The sequence below is a fragment of the Rattus rattus genome, chromosome 9 (assembly GCF_011064425.1).
Source record: "Rattus rattus isolate New Zealand chromosome 9, Rrattus_CSIRO_v1, whole genome shotgun sequence".
Taxonomy (NCBI): Eukaryota; Metazoa; Chordata; class Mammalia; order Rodentia; family Muridae; genus Rattus; species Rattus rattus.
The window spans coordinates 62192894-62209359 of NC_046162.1; the positions used below are offsets into that span (position 1 = coordinate 62192894).

The 16466-nt window shown below is 42.9% G+C and overlaps 1 protein-coding gene and 1 non-coding gene across 2 annotated transcripts; both read right to left on the minus strand.

Moving 5' to 3' along the window:
- Window positions 1-362: 362 nt before the first annotated feature.
- On the minus strand, window positions 363-11384 carry Ptchd3 (patched domain containing 3). The gene is made up of 4 exons (XM_032913870.1): window positions 10361-11384; window positions 9412-9533; window positions 5946-6091; window positions 363-2141 (listed from the first exon to the last, which is right to left on the minus strand). The coding sequence occupies exons 1-4, from the start codon at window positions 11312-11314 to the stop codon at window positions 646-648; spliced, it is 2718 nt and encodes a 905-aa protein (XP_032769761.1). The 5' UTR covers window positions 11315-11384; the 3' UTR covers window positions 363-645.
- Window positions 5171-5314, minus strand: LOC116910697. The gene has a single exon (XR_004389225.1). It is a non-coding gene; the product is annotated as a small nucleolar RNA SNORA48 (small nucleolar RNA).
- Window positions 11385-16466: the final 5082 nt, after the last annotated feature.

Here is a 16466-nt window from a genome sequence, read left to right on the forward strand (position 1 = left end):
TCCTCTGGGCCATGCCCCTCCTATGAGTTCTAAAGCCCTGTCATTCCTCCTGTATGGCCCCAGGTAATTTATTCACTTCACCATCCAGTTATACCCCTCTCCCTTCATCTCCTCCCAGTCCCATCCTCCCACCACCAAACTTGATTTTCATCATGGTCTTTACTACAGCAATAGAGAAATAATTGAAGACTTACTGTAGATGTTAAAATAAACATAACACTTTTCCTAATTTGGTAAAGAAATTTTAATTTTTTTGCAGAATATGTTAAAGAACAATTTAATATGGGACTTCCACATCAAGGAAATGTCTTTAGATAGTGACTATTTTTATTTTTTAACATTTTCTATGTTTTCACTTATACATTCATATTTTATTATCATATACCAATTGGACAAATTTACGGTTTTCATTGAGACATTTTCATACATGTATACAATGTGCCTTGTTTACATCCCACATGACCCTCCCTTCCCTCCTATCCTTACCCCTGCTTCTTCTTACCCCATAACCCCCTTCTAATTTCATTTCTATCTTTTTCTACTGACTAGCCTTAATTAGTGCATTTTGTAATTAGACTGGATTCAGGCCATCAAGAATTATATAACTGGTTAGGGTTATTTGTTACTGTGTATTCAAACAAACTTTCAAAAAAAGGTTAAGAATACTGGAATAAAAATTAGGCCATGGGCAGCCCCGAAAAACATAACAAGAAACATAATCTTAAAAAAAGTTCTGAAGATGTAGGCTTTAGCTGCAGCCAAAACACACACCCCTATTATCGTTGAAATTGCACTTTGCAACACTGGGTAACCTAACAAGTATAATGCCTCAATAGACTTCTTGTTGACTGAAGACTCATTACTGGAAACAAATGCATAGGAGATGTGTGCAGAAAAATCAAAAGAAAACCCTATACAAATAACAAGATTAATCATGGATATGGAATCAAGATTAACATTCCAGAATGCCATGAAACCTGTCACTCCCACAATCACAGAAGCAATAGCAAAGGTGACCCACAGGGAACACACTGGGTGAGGAATCAGCAGTAAGGAAACGATGAACATAGCTGTTGATGCGATCATGACATTTCGAACAGTATTCTCTATTATCGCAGCATACTGATCAAAATAGATGAATGCCTGGTTATATACCATCAAGGGAACCTCACAGTTTTCAGCTATGCCTCGCAACTTTAGTAACATTCTTTTCTTATTGCTAGAGGATGAAACATCTATGGTTTGGATAAAGCCTCGTGAAGAAGTGATTTCATTTGATAAGGAGACATTAATATCATATGTAAAAACAGGGAAAAAGTTTAAAAAGCCTGCAATATTATTCATAAAGGTATTCTTGTCATTAGGATTATTTCCAGTGTTATTCATATACTGCATATATGCCTCCAACCAAAACTCTGTGAGATTTTTATCTACATACTCATTTTGTTCAAATTGTGTCATACATTTGTCCAGTTTCTGTCTTACATCTTTATCCCAGTAGTTGACAGTTTCTGTAACAATGACCATAACCCTTGGACCATAATCTGAAAAGTAGTCTTCCTCGACATTAAAGTAGGGTGTGATATAGGAATCATCACTTGCCAGGTTGCGAAGATCTAACCCTTCTTGCACTTGGAAGCACCCATATATACTGCTGATGATGTAGAAAATGTATATTAGCACCACAATAAACTTGGCTTTGGAAGTTGTGAGAAAAGGACCAAAATAGTCTCTAAAGAACAAATTCATGGGATGGTTATCATCTCCGTGTTCATCTGGAAACGAACCGAATGGGACACAGCAGAACTTTTTAAATGAGGAATATTTTTGGTCTGGCTTTTCCAGCCAGCGCGACCACACAACTTCTCTTTTACCATCCAGAGCCATAATTGCTCCAAAACAGGTGATGCTATAAAAATAGCAGAAGAGCAGGGTTGTTCCCGTATAGATACAAAAATACTGCACGGATCTGAAAGAGCTGGTGATTCCCGTATAGAAAGCAAGGACATTGGTGATGGTGGTGATTGTAATGGACACTGCCACCTTTGAGTAAGAATTGGAGAGTCGTTCGCTTACGCTCTCCATGAGGCTGGTCTTCTGCCAGGCAGAAATCATGATAAACATGTCATCAACTCCAACACCTATAACAAAAGAACAGATGTTCAAGTATATTAATAATATACAAGTTAAGACACTGGACATTTTCTATTGGCTGTTTGCAAATCTCTGCTTAAACACTGTTTGCTCAGGCTGTTTCTGAGTTTATATCAGAATTTGTCACTCATTCCTCTGTTAGAAGTCTTAGCTCTGTACACACCTGCTGTTTGTGCACAGCACACTCTGTTTAACCAGGGGTCTTCATGATAAACCGAGGACACCTACCTGATGCCCATTTCATACTAGTTGAAGCAGTATCAGCAACCTATCTTTGATCACACAAGCCATTTCAACCAATATACAAATATGTCTATCAAACATTACTTGAAATGCAAACTGGCAAGTGTGTTTATAGGTAGCATCAGGCCATGTAAGTAGTGCCACTTGTATTATAGCACCTGCTTTCTAGAAATACACCCAGGCATACACTATCCCTGCTGGTCTCTATTGGACACCCAGCATGTGGTGGACACAAGGTTTCATTGGTCTTGAGATGAGAGGGTTGTGCAAAACTGAGATCTTCAAAACCCTTTCCATGATGCAATTTCATGATTGGCTTGAAACAGAACTGAAGAATGTGAGAGAGCTTTGACATTACTAATGTCAAAAAAGAATGGAGACATAGAAGGAAGGAGACTAGACAGTCCAGTCCTACCACCAATGAATTCATTTTAGACTACAGTTGAGACTGCTTGTACTTGTGTTTTTATTCCCAAATGTATTTTACGGTGAGTCTTGGAACTGCAATGCTGATCGTTACTCTTTTTCATAGAGTACAAGTTAGGGTTGGGGAGATACTGGGACTCATAAGCTGGCCTGTAGTTCAGATATTCATGCTCATGACTGAGGTGGAAAGATACAAAATTTTCACAAAGATAGAGGAAGTGTCATAGACTGTATGGTGGCACCACATGACTAGCAGCTCTCAAGTCTCCAGCTGAACAAGGGAAACAATTAGAGACACTGAGGACCAAGAATGGGATGCATTGGTTTCTTAGGTGTTTAAGAACTATTATTTTATTCAGAAATTCTCCTCACAGTTCTTAAGTTGCTGGAATGCATATACAAATCTATTCACACACTCCTGTGGATACAAACTGTGCAAATACAGTGAATACAGACTGGCTTGTAGTAAACACATCTCCCTTAACTATAGTTATTGATGTCTGTGTGGAAAGAGAAACTCTTGAACCTTATGGAAGCCATATTGTGTCAATTAAAAACAAACCTAAGGCCAATGAGCTGAGGCAGGAAATAGGAGGTGGGAGTTCCAGCAGAGGAGCTTGGGATTCTGGGAAATAGTCAGGTGTGGGAGATTCCAAACACTGGAAGAAACTGACACATAAACCTGAGAAGAGGTAATGAACCAGTGGAAGAAAGTAGCCTAGAATAAACTGGATTATTGATAAATGAGCTACTCAGGGAGAGAGCCAAAACTTATGGCTTATTTATTAATGAGATATTAAGTCTCAGAGTCACTATTTCAGGGAACAAAGTGGCTGGGAAGAAAATCACCAACTACAGCTGGGGGCACACTGACTGAATGTACATAAATGAGGGTGTGCTCTGAAAAACAAGGCTAAATTGATGTACAATACAAAACCATTTACTATTTTCAGGGAAAACATTTTTCTCAAATTGCATAGTTTGATGAGTGTATGGGTGTGTATTCTTACTCTAAAATAAATTCCAAAAACAGCATAAAAAAAGAACACTATAATCTCCCTTTCAAGGATAACCCTGAAAAACATTTTAAAAAATTTTATAGAATTTGTTCTATGTAAATATTATTCTATTTCCATTTAACTTTTATTCTTTGTTTCATGTCATGCACCCCATTCTTGTTCATCTCCCCATCCTCTCATATCTGCCATTTGGCCTTGCAACTCCACTGCCCCAATTAAAAATACACAAACACCAAACAAAAACCAGAAATCATAGAAAACATGATCATGGACTCTGTAGTGTGTCACAGTGTGTCCCACAGTATATCCCTCTGTCCACACATTTTCATTTGTAAACTTTGATTGCAACAAGTCATTGGTCTGGTTGAGATCTCTGGTTTCTGTGACACCATCAATACTGGATTCTCACCAGGTCTCCTCCCGGTTATCCTGTTGTTGCCCTGTGTCATGGAGATCCTGCAGTTTTGGATCAGCAGGACTTGTACTTTCAGGCATCCCAACCGCTTATAGATGATATTGATTTTGGGGTTGGCCAACTCAGAGCCCTGGGTGGCAGCTGAGCTAGTCAGTGGTCCAGCTCTTCCTTATCCACACCACCATGGTGAGCTCTCTAGTCCTGCTCCTGCTAGGCCACCCGATGCCACATCAATAGTAGACAGGGTCAGTTCTCCTGGCCATACGCCCTTGAGGCTGGCTCACCTACACGCCATGTCTCCAGGGCCAGCTCCACTGTGCTTCCCATCAGGGCACAGGGCCCACTCTCCCAAGTGCAGCAGCTGGTGAGAGATGGGACCAGCTATCCAGAATGCTGCAGTCAGTGAGGGGCAGGCCAGTTCTGCACAGCCTCTGGACATCCATGTGGCCTCCAGTGGCTGCCACAACTAACAACATTCCCATGTTCTCTACTCGTTATACGAGCCGTGGACATTGACATTGATCCATGCTGCTGCATAGTCAAGGACCCAGAAATGGCCCTCATCTCAGCAGCAGCTTGGGTTGGGATTTTACCATGACCCCTGGTGGCAGGGCTGGCCACTCCCAACAGGCTATTCCTCTCCACCCTCAAGTCTCCAGCTCTGCCTCTTGTCATGATGCTCAAGCTGCTCCACTTCTCTTTCTCATCTGTCCACCATATACTTGTACATTGTGGTGGCTCCTACTATAGTCTGGCCAAATGGCTGGTGGGACCCTGGGTGACATCCTCCAGCAAGTGGATGTTTATGGCCTGCTTGTGAGGTGCAACAGAGGGCAGATCTTTGGATGGCATGGCTGAATGCAGGTCTCGGTCGTCCTCCTTCCACACCGTGCTGCCTGGATTTGATCTGAGTTTATGTGTCCTAGGCATAAAACAGCTTTGGCCACCAAGCTAAGCATCAAGCTATGATGAACAAAGGACTGCCATCTGCCCTGCCCCTGACTGATATAAGAACACCACCACCACCACCAATGTCTCTTTACCCAATGCCGGGGCGGGGGAGGTAAGTTGTTTTATAATGAGAAATTTTCATTCAATTATATTTGTCTTTTAAAAGGTTAAATATGGTTTCAACGTTTCAATATGTCTGATCTGACAAATTCCACATTGATATGGGATCAGGTTGCTCTTAATATTTTCTTATTCAAAACACACCAACATTTATTCTACTTATAATTACATTTATCAGATAAATTTTTAGAAGTGAAATTGCTTGTCTGTAGTTCTCCCCCTTTAAGTCTTTGATTTGCTCCAAACTTGGAGGAATGCAAACCAATTTATACTTTTCCTACAGCAGAATCTAGAGAGTTTTCATTTATGCACAACATTCCAAAATGATCTCACTAGTACTGATTAATCAAGAAAAAAAGAACACTTGTTTTGTTTTTGTTTTTTAGATTAGTGTGTATCCCTTGATATATTTCATCTTGCGTTTTCCGGGGTTTCTATTTTGTTTTCTATGTGTGAATGAATGGCCATCTCTATTTGTCTAGGGCACTATATTTTTCCAACTCTGAAGACAGATAATTTGTTCTTTCTGTTGTTTGAGCCAGCTAAACACAATGCATTCCCTTATCCACTGAACATATCTATAGATTTAACATGGCTTCATAATTTGTTTTACTCACCAAGAATAAGAAATGGTGAGTTTGCAACTATGATCACAAATGGGACCCCAATGTGCAGCATCAGGCCAAAGCCACTCACCACTGACATGGCGACAGAAAACACTCCAAAGACTGCAACCCACATTTTGTTTCTTATACAGTCCAACCTGTAAATTTAGAGGGAAAATAAGAACTTATGATGGTGGCTTCCAGATTGAAATCCTACCAATTGGTTGTTGACTTAGACACCTAGGCAGAAGTCTTTGGGCTGACAATTTCCATAGCTTTCTGCCAGAGACCTTAAACTAACAGACACCATTACATTAACAACTCACAAAGAAATAGTGGGGACAATGAAGTGGGGAATCTACAAACGTTCCTGGGTGATTTTTATGTAACTATTTGAGCACTATCCACTGACTACCATTTCAGAATAGAAATTTGCTAAGCACTACAAATGCTTAACTCTGACTTGGGTATGGATGAAATACAGTAGGTAATAGGTGGTGGCTTGGCTCATCTTCGGTTGTTATGGCAAAATACCTGTGGCTGGATACTTTATAAAAAGAAAAGCATTTACTTAAGTTCACAATTCTGAAGGTCCAATAGGATGATGCAGCATCTTTGCAAGGGCTTCTTTCACTGTGTTATAACATGGTACTTGTCATTGTGGTGGGAATGCTTAAGAGAGAAAAAACAAAAGGAAATATAGGAAAATTGATAGATTTAGGATCCAGGCTTGCTGTTTTCATAACAACTTCCTGTTTTGGGAAATAATGGGGGTCCCATGAGAACTTTCTGAGAGCAGCATCCCCTACTCTATGAAAAGTGACCTACTGCTTTTCATAGATCTTGCTTCTTAAAATCTCCCAATATCACAATACTTGAAAACCAACTTTCTAACACATGAACCAGGACTCATTCAAACCACAGCCAAGGACAAACTGAAACGGAGCATGTATCCAGTTTTTTATTCCTCCAACCCCCGACTTCAAGATATAAACATAGTATACATAGTCTGCAATTTCAAATTAGCTCAGTGAGTGTTGCAGCTAAAAGTATGAAAACATTGTTTTAAATGATTTTTGTGATGCTTATGTCTTTCTGATATGGGCTTTATAGAAAGGTTGATAATTTGAAAAAAGAAAGAAAAAGTTGAACACAACACATTCTGAATGACCAACCAATTTTTTTTTTTTGGTCAAAAGAACAGAAAAGAAGATAAATACAGGACATGTTTAAAGTATGACACTATCTATGCCTTATCATCCCACAGGTCGCAATGCATATCTGTATAAGGGTAACATCCATCTAACCCTAACCCTAACCCTGCAGCAGTCAGAGAGGCTGTCTTGTTATAAGCCACCAACAGAGTTCTGGGAACCAAGCATGGCTCCTCTGCATGAGAAACACAAAATTCTCTAAAGCACCTTGCTGCCCTAACACACATTTTAAAATCTTGGCAATACACTCCAGGTTTTAGGCTTTACTTGCTATAAAGTGCTTCAAAACAATGACTGATACCTACCTTTACAAATATATTATAGGGAAAAGAAAATAGGTTAGATCCTAAATATGAGTATGACAACTAGGAATTCAATGACATTGATCACATATGAAAAAGGTAACAATTTCTTTACCTGTTCTCATTCCAGGAAGAGGAGGTGACTCCAGAAACATCTGGGAAAGCAAAGCCTTGTAAGATTGTCATAGACCTGCTAGGAGAGGCGACTCAGCAGCCAAGCCACTGAAAGATCCTCAGTCTATCCAGCTGGGTTTTGCAGAAAGCTCTAGGGATGTGTCTTTCACTGAGGCCAAGCAATGTATGCCTGAAAGGCCATTGTGTGATGCTATAAAGGTGAATGTAATTGAGATCCTAACATGTCAAAGATGTCAAAACTGGGAGACATATATCCAAGGAGAACTGCACACAGAGAAGGGAAGCAGCCCAAGAGAGGGACTACAGGCAACACAGCTATAATGGCTGAGGCATCTAAGACCATTGAAACAGAAGTTCCAGATATACAGCTATGAAGTTCTGTGTTTGCACTTCTGGGTTTCAGTCTTCCTTCCCTTTACTATTCCCTTACTATGTCCTCATGCCTCCTTTGTGGAAGGGTAATGTGTATTCAGGCCCATTTTATAAGGGAAGTATATAATTTATTTTTTTAACAGAGAATCACAGTTAGGGAATTAACTCAAGTCTCAGATGAGGCTTTGGCTTTTTAACAGTGCTAAAAGTTAAAACTATGAGGACTTTAAATAAAAGATTTGTAAGTTTGATTTTACGTGTATAATCTTGTCCCAGTTGTGGTCACGAGAAGGGGGGGTTGGGTCAACTAGAACTGGAGTTATAAGCAGTTGTTGGTCACCATGAGGGGTGCTGGGAACTGAACCCAGGTATTCTGCAAGAGCAGCAAGTGCTCTTAACTGGTTTTATCTAGTTACTACTGTGGGAATGTTTAAAGTTGGACTAGATGCATGAGCCAAGGGGTTGGGGATTTAGCTCAGTGGTACAGCGCTTGCCTAGCAAGCACAAGGCCCTGGGTTCGGTCCTCAGCTCCGGAAAAAAAAAAAAGATGGCCATGAGCCTATTGGGACCAGGGACAGAAAGTGTTAGTTTGAATGAAATATGTCCCCCATAGGCTTATGTGTTTGAATACTTGGTCCTCAGCTCCTTAACACTTGGTACTGTTTTGAGAAAGTTATGTAAGCTTTAGGTGGTAGAGCCTTGCTAGAGAAAGTGCATCATCACTGGGACCAGCTCTGAGGTTTGTAGCCTCACTCTCTGTTCCCACAGATGTAGGAATGTGGATGAAACGTGATCAATCAGCTCCCTGCTTAATGATCAACTGTATCCCTCAAGAAACAAGCCAAAATGAATTCTTTCTTCTTTAACTTTCTTTTAGTCATGGTTTCTATCACCATGTATTATGAAAAGTAACTAATACAACACTAACTTATGGAATGAAGTGACAAGGCAAATATTTGACAATAGATACCCAGTTTAAAAGAGAAAAACTCAATAATTTGAAATCTGTAAAACTAGGAAAGAAAATAGAACTAAAACAGAAGTTTCTTCATCTGTTCTGCTTTCTATAACAAATGCCTTAGACTGAGTAACCTATAAGAGCGGAAAGGGAAGTCAGCAAATTCAGAGATAGAAAGTAGAATAAAGTTTGTCTGGGTCTCGGGGAGAGGAATTAGGTTATTGCATAATGAATATGGAGTATCTGTTAACAATGAATATGGAGTATCTGTTAATAATAATTAATATAATAATTATTATATTAATAACATAATAATAATAATGTTAAGTATCTGTTAACAATAATATCTACTTGTGAAGCAGATAGTTGTGTTGGATAAACAGTATGGATATAATTAATATTACCAAATTGTTCACATAAATGAAATATTGTAAAGTGTGTATGTTCTATCACAATATGTTTACTATGAAATAATAAGTAAAAAAGAATAGTTTTACCTGGAGCATGATACAACTGCAAATAGTATGATTAAAATGTATGCCAAGTGAAACAGAGGAATCACAGTCTTGGAGGTTGCCTCAAACTCCAACTGTCTGGAAAGGGATGTAAAGTAGACCACCTGCAACAAAAACATGCCCAGGAAATAAATTCAGATTACAGATTCTGTCAAAAGTACAAGCATACCAGATGCTTCAGCTTGATGGGCAGTGTAAAAAGTGGGACATTTGCTTCTTCACAGAAAATCTGCATAATGCTTTTCAATGTTTCCTTCAAAATCAAAATCATTTCTTTGCCTTTTCGTTAAGATCGGGTGAGAATCTTAACTGTAAACCTAAACAAACCAAAACTGAGTTTTATGCATAACTATGAAACCCTGTCCTCCTTAACAACTGTGGAAAGTGTGGTGTTTTATAAATCGTGTTAGGTTGCTAGCTTCTTATATTTTAATTGCGTCAGTAACTCCTTAGGAAACACTTGGCCTTCCGCTAAGTATTCACTGGGGTTATATATTGGAATTGCTGGTCCAGAAATTTGTCAGACGACATGGACGTCAGCACTAAGCCAGGTTCCCTACCTATAACTGCCCTGAAAAGGGCCGGGCTAGTTACCACCTTCTAATACAGCGTGGTAGAACTCGAAAGTTTTGCCTTTTAATTTCACTTTTAATACGAACGGGCTTTGAGGGCTCTTGGGAACAAGAGGAGGGTCACATAAAAGAAATAATTTTCAAGTGACTTAATTGGAAAGCCAAACCCTACACCGAATGTGAAAACTCGCGTCTATGCTAAGCGGAGTGACTGGTGCAGGCTGCAGACCCGGACGATACCGATGCATTTGCGATGCGACGCCCTCCGAGCGCAGCAGAGAGAGCTCCCGGCTTCCATCCGGGGTTCGCTCTGTCTCTGCCCTCGTTGGCCTCCCTTGCGAGCCCCAGCCTCCGGGCACCTCTATGTCTTCCAGAGCCAGGTCGCTCTTCATGTCGTTAAAATGGTCGAGGAAGTGAGTCAGCCACGCCTGGCTGCGCTCGCGGTCCTCGGGGTCCTCCGTCTTGAGGTAATACAGCAGCCGCATCGCCCGCGACTCCACCAGCCGCTGGCGGTTTCCGGTCGTCGCGTAGCCCAGGACATTTCCCCCGAAGAAGCCCGCGAGGTGGATGAGGTGGTCGGCCACGCTGTGTATGGGGAAGGTGAGGTCCGACAGGTTCAGCGACGAGTTCCGCTGCCACGAGAAGAGCAGAGGGTTGGGCGGGACGCACCCCGCGCTGTACTTGGCGCACACCTCCGGGTACAGGATCTGCGTCCCGTTCTCCTGGACGACTTTCAGCGCCTGCACCGCTCGGTCCAGCCTGCTCACCTCCGCGAAGGCTTCCGGCTCCAGCAGCGAGTCTCTGCGGGACACCACCAAGATGGACGCGAAGTCGGTCTCGGAGCTGGTCCTGGAGGCGGAGAAGCGGTACGAGTCGTTGGTGCTGAAGTGGCTCTGCACGAAGCGCCGCTCGGCCTTGGCCGGGCTGCCGATCGGCGTGTACTGCTCCTCGAGGTTCTCCTTCTCCTTCGGGAGGAAGATGAGGCCGGTGCCCAGCGACGCCGTCAGCAGCACAGGCCCGAGCAGGAACAGCCATGGGTTCGCGCCCACGAGGGCGCCGAGGCGAAGGAAGCAGCTGGACAGCGGGGCTTCCAGGCAGTCGGTGTGGCAGCGGCGCGGCGGCGGGGCCTCCTGACCCACGGGCGGCAGGCGCTCCAACGGCGGCCCGGTGGCCCAGCTTGGGCTCGCCTCGTCCGGAGGGACGGCTTCCAGTTGTCCTTCCGTCTCCCGCAGCTCCTCCTCAGCCGGCGCCACCTCGGCCGGTGCCTCCTGCTGCTGCTCCTCCTCTCCTGGTGCCACCTTGGAGGAGATCATGTCACCCACGGCTGTTCAGAGGAGCTGCTGCGGAGCTGTGTGCGCCGCAATGGTCCGGCGGGGACCGTTGGCTGCTCTTGTGCCCGGATGTTGGAGGTAACGGTTGGGAGCACGTGCGCGCGCGAGGCGACCTTCCTGGTGCGGGTCACAGAGCGTCCATCCCGCTATCCCCGCACTGACCGAAGCCCTCGGTGGGAGCACAAATTAAACCTTTTTAGTTTGGCGTCCTGGTGGCCGGGACAACTTCGCGTTTACTTTGTTGTCGTGTGTGTTACTCTCCTCCCTGCCATGCTGTCAGAACGCTGAGGTGAGGGTCATTAAATCTAGTTTTGCTAACAAATTTAAGTGCCAACCAGAGGAACATAAGCATTTCTTGGAGGAAATGCTGCTTGTGCTACTTAAACGGTTGCCTATCTAAAGTTTACACAGTTTCCGATCTAAACGAAAATTGTACCGAGACAGATTTGGAGATCTTTATGAATCAGCACCCAAAGAAGGACGAGCAGCAGAGGATCGTTGCTTCCGGTTTATTTCCACCGTAGCCGGCGACCTGACCGCGTTTGCTGAGACCACGCAACAGAGCTCCCCTAAACGTGCTGCTTGTGCGCTCTCAGATTCCGTGCAACAGAACCGGTCCGGTTGTTTTCACCACAGCAGAAGATGTTACTGCGCCCATCCTTGATGTTTATTCACTGCTGAGTAGGAAGGGCTTAGCAGATTAAAGATCTGACCCCTTCCATTTCTCACAGGAGCAGGGGCATCGCCAAAAAGACCGACTTTTCATCAGCCAGCGCCTCTCCTCCTGCACTCAGCCTGGCTGGGAAAGGAGAGAACAGAGGCTGCAGTCAGGGGAGGGTTTTGAGAAATTTCCACAGAGATCCTGTTAACAACCCAGTTACATTCAGGACTAGCTATCTCCTGTATATTTCTGTTGATTTTGTTTTGCTGTAAAATTATAAAAATAAAAGGCTGTCTTTTACCCCCACTGGGCCCTGCACCGTGGCGGCCCAGTCTCTCTCTTAAACTTAAATCGCTACAGGAAAGAACAACACAGTAAACCTCTGATCCAATTGATGATATAATTGCCCACCTAAGCATACAAGGCCCTGTACATATCCATCCCTTCAGAATATTCATAACAACCTTTAAAGGTACAGAGTGGAATCTTAACATCTGCCTCCATGCTCTCTTGGCGTTTTCTTCCTCCATTCTCCTCCTCTTCCCTCAAACTTCTCTCCTGCCCATCCTTCCTTCTCGTCCAGTGACAGGCCCCGTTCTATCTTGTACCTGCTTCACCTGCGTAATGACATCATCCCACAATTTTGTTGCCAGAACTGCAGGCTAAGATGTGTCAGTCATCACAGCTGTTCTACCGCATGGCAGCAGTGATAGGTAAGAGGAGGTACCCATCACTTTTGCTTAAACTGGTCAGTTTATGGTTTGTCATAAATTACAGCTGATGCCACATGCGGTGGTTTGCACCAGTAGCCCTAACTATTCAGGAGGTTGGGACATGTATATTGTAAGTTGAAGGCTAGTTTGGACACCAAGGCAAGCAGGACATTGTTTCAAAACAAAATATCAAACCCAAAGAATGGGGCCATCATTTAATGGTTAAGTATCTTCCTAGCATGTACAAGCACTTAATCCCAAGCACCACAAAAATGCAGTTAGAAAAACTCTAATACACGGAATAACTATTTATCTATCCTGTCATGCATAGGGATAGAATGAAAGTCATGATCAGGGAAGCATGCCTAACAGTAACATCCAAAGTAAATCAGAACAAAAGATAAAATGAATAAATTTAATAACTACAGAGTCCAGATAACAGTTGTCTCATTTAGGGCAGACATTGGGAAGACAGCTTGTGGTAGTCTGAGTATGCCTAGCCAGGGAGTGGCACTATTTGGAAGTGTGACCTTGTTGGAGTACGTCTGCCACTGCGGGCCTGGGCATTAAGACCCTCATCCTTACTGCCTGGAAGTCAGTCTTCTGCTACTGGCCTGCAGATGAAGACATAGAACTCAGTTCCTCCTGCACCATGCCTGTCTGCATGCTGCCATGCTCCCGCCTTGATGATAATGGACTGAACCTCTGACCCTGTAAGCCACCCTCAATTAAATGTTGTCTTTATAAAAGTTGTCTTGGCCACGGTGTCTGTTTACAGCAGAAAAACCCTAACTAAGATACAACTTTAAGACATTCTTGTCATTTTGGTTTTTATAAGGCTTTTATTAAAAAACATCATGCAAAAATTTTATATAAGAGAAAAAACACACATGAGACTAGGGCTGTCTTTGTGAGAAAACTAAACACCATGTTAACTTTATTTTTTTCCATGTTTTCTTTATCTTTTTTTCTTTTATTGGATTTTTAGATTGACATTTTAAATGTTTTCACCTTTCTTGGTTTCCCCCCCAGAAGCCTGCTATCCCATCCCCTCTCCTCCTGCTTCTATGAGGGTTCTCCCTAACCCATGCACCCACTCCCTCCCACCACCCCGCCCTGACATTCCCCTACCCTGGGGCATCAAGACCAGACAGGACCAAGGGCCTCTCCTCCCATTGATGTCCAACAAGGCCATCCTCTGCTACATATGTGGATGGAGCCATAGGTTCATCCCTGTGTACTCTTGGGATGGTGGTTTAGTCTGTGGGAGCTCTGGAGGGTCTGCTAGGTTGATATTGTTGTTCTTATGGGGTTGCAAACCCCTTCAGCTCCTTCAGTCCTTTCTTTAACTCCTCTATTGGGGACCCCATTCTCAGTTCAATGGTTGGCTGGGAGCATCCGCCTCTGTATTTGTCAGGCTCTGTCAGGAGCCTGCTATATCAGGAGACAGCTATATCAGGCTTCTGTCAGCAAACACTTCTTGGCATCTGCAATATTGTCTAGGTTTAGTGAATGTTTATGGGATGAATCCACAGGTGGGGCAGTTTCTGGATGGCCTTTCCTTCAGTCTCTGCTCCACACTTTGTCTCTGTATTTCCTCCTGTGAGTATTTTTGTTACCCCTTCTAAGAAGGTCTGAAGCATCCACACTTTGGTCTTCCTTCTTCTTGAGCTTCATGTAGTCTGTGGATTGTATCTTGGGTAATTCGAGCTTTTGGACTAATATCTGCTTATCAGTGGATGCGTGCCATGTGTGTTTTTCTGTAATTGGCCCCCTCACTCAGAATGATATTTTCTAGTTCCATCCATTTGCCTATGAATTTCATGGTCATTGTTTTATATTTTTGAATCCATTCCTCTGTTGAAGGGCATCTGGGTTCTTTCCAGCTGCTATGAACATAGTGGAGCACGTGCCTTTGTTGTATGTTGGAGCATCTTTTGGGTATATGCCCAGGAGAGGTATAGCTGGGTCCTCAGGTAGTGCAGTGTCCAATTTTCTGAGGAACCTCCAGACTGATTTCCAGAGTGGCTGTACCAATTTGCAATCCCACCAACAATGGAGGAGTGTTCCTCTTTCTCTACATCCTCGCCAGCATCTGCTGTCACCTGAGTTTTTGATCTTAGCTATTCTGACTGGTGTGAGGTGGAATCTCAGGGTTGTTTTGATTTGCATTCCCCTGATGACTAAGGATGTTGAACATTTCTTTAGGTGCTTCTCAGCCATTCAATATTCCTCAACTGAGAATTCTTTGTTTAGCTCTGTAGCCTATTTTTTTTTTTTAAAGTTTGATTCTCTGGAGTCTAACTTCTTGAGTTCTTTGTATATATTGCATATTAGCCCTCTATCAGATGTTGGTAAAAACCTTTTCCAAATCTGTTGGTTGACGTTTTGTCCTATTGACAGTGTCCTTTGCCTTATAGAAGCAAAAACTTTCTGGGCCTTGTTTTATTTACTTCTTGAGCCTTTCCATAATGAGGATGCCATTCAGGATTTCTGGCGGGGGTTGGGGGATGACTACTTACCCAGATTCAACAGACCCCAAACAGAGAAGATTTAGTGTCACACACCCAAAGAGCTGGGGCTCTCTAAGATGCTTCTGAGTTAGAAAAGTTGCACAAAGCATTGCAAGGATACTGGAGACCACCATTGGTGGACAGCAGTAATATTTTAGACTAAGTCCTGTAGCAAAAGTTCTACCTTGGGCTCCTACAGATGAATAGCTAATGTTTGGCCTGCTCTTAGCCAACCTGCTACAACCTTTTTCTAGTTTCTTACTTTTCTCCCTTGTATTCTTTCACCTTTTCTTTTTTAATTTCCACACTTTGCACTGTGGAATTACAATGTTTGTCTTTGAACTCTAACAGCGGTCAACAGAAACTTGAACAAAAATAAGCAGAAGTTAATTCTTTTTCACCAAAGCTGTAGAAAACTAGTCACTGTCCTGACTCAGAAAATGTTCACTGAAAATGCAATTTCCAAAGACTCTATTTCTCACCTCAGTCTTTGCTGATGTGACACAGCTGCCATGAATATTTTCCAAAATTTAAAAAGTGGAGCTGGTGTTTCTTTTTGTAAGGCAACCGAAGGCCAGAAACAGGTGTGAGGAGTCAATAATGAAGAAAAAGCAGGCCAAATGGCAGAGGTCACCAAGAACTTGGTCTTACTGCTTTGGCAAAAGTCAGTCCTCCACATTTAATGAAGCTCAGATCCTATGTCCAGGGCTATAGACAGTGTGGTCAACTCAATCTGCTTTCTGCGCAACCTTTCAGCTAATTGTGTTGTTGTTTTAGACTTGCTTTTTGTAGCCACTTCTCTTATGGTTTCCGACAAAGTTTAAAAGACAGTCTAGGGGTAAAGTGCTTATTTACACAAACATGAGAACCTGAGTTGGAGTTCCCGACCCCATATTTGTAGTCATAAATAATAGAAAAGGATTTGGGGCACCAACTCATGCTAACGCTGGCACTGGCGGGCCACATGGCGCCAGCGGTCTCATTTAGCTAGCCAGGCTTGGCAGACTCTATGGCCCAAAACTCTCAAAATGTCTCACTCACTAAGTTCCCAATTTCTATCCCACACTACTGCTGGCTATTCTCTGGGCCCTCTGGTGGCCACACTCTTGCAACTCTCCCTGAGAACTTTGCTCACATTTCCAGCATCCCCCCACCCCCACCGTGGTTATTCTCACAATTCCCAGTATCCTAGTAAAATCAAAACTCTAGAAGCTTGTAATTTATCAATCAGATTTGTATTAGTAAAT

Coding starts and splice junctions, on each gene's coding strand:
- Ptchd3 (XM_032913870.1), bottom strand. CDS start 11,314: ATGATCTCCTCCAAGGTGGCACCAGGAGAGGAGGAGCAGCAGCAGGAG. Junction 6,092..9,411: donor GCAGTTGTATCATGCTCCAG/GTAAAACTATTC, acceptor CTAAATTTACAG/GTTGGACTGTATAAGAAACA. Junction 2,142..5,945: donor CTCACCATTTCTTATTCTTG/GTGAGTAAAACA, acceptor CTTTTGTTATAG/GTGTTGGAGTTGATGACATG.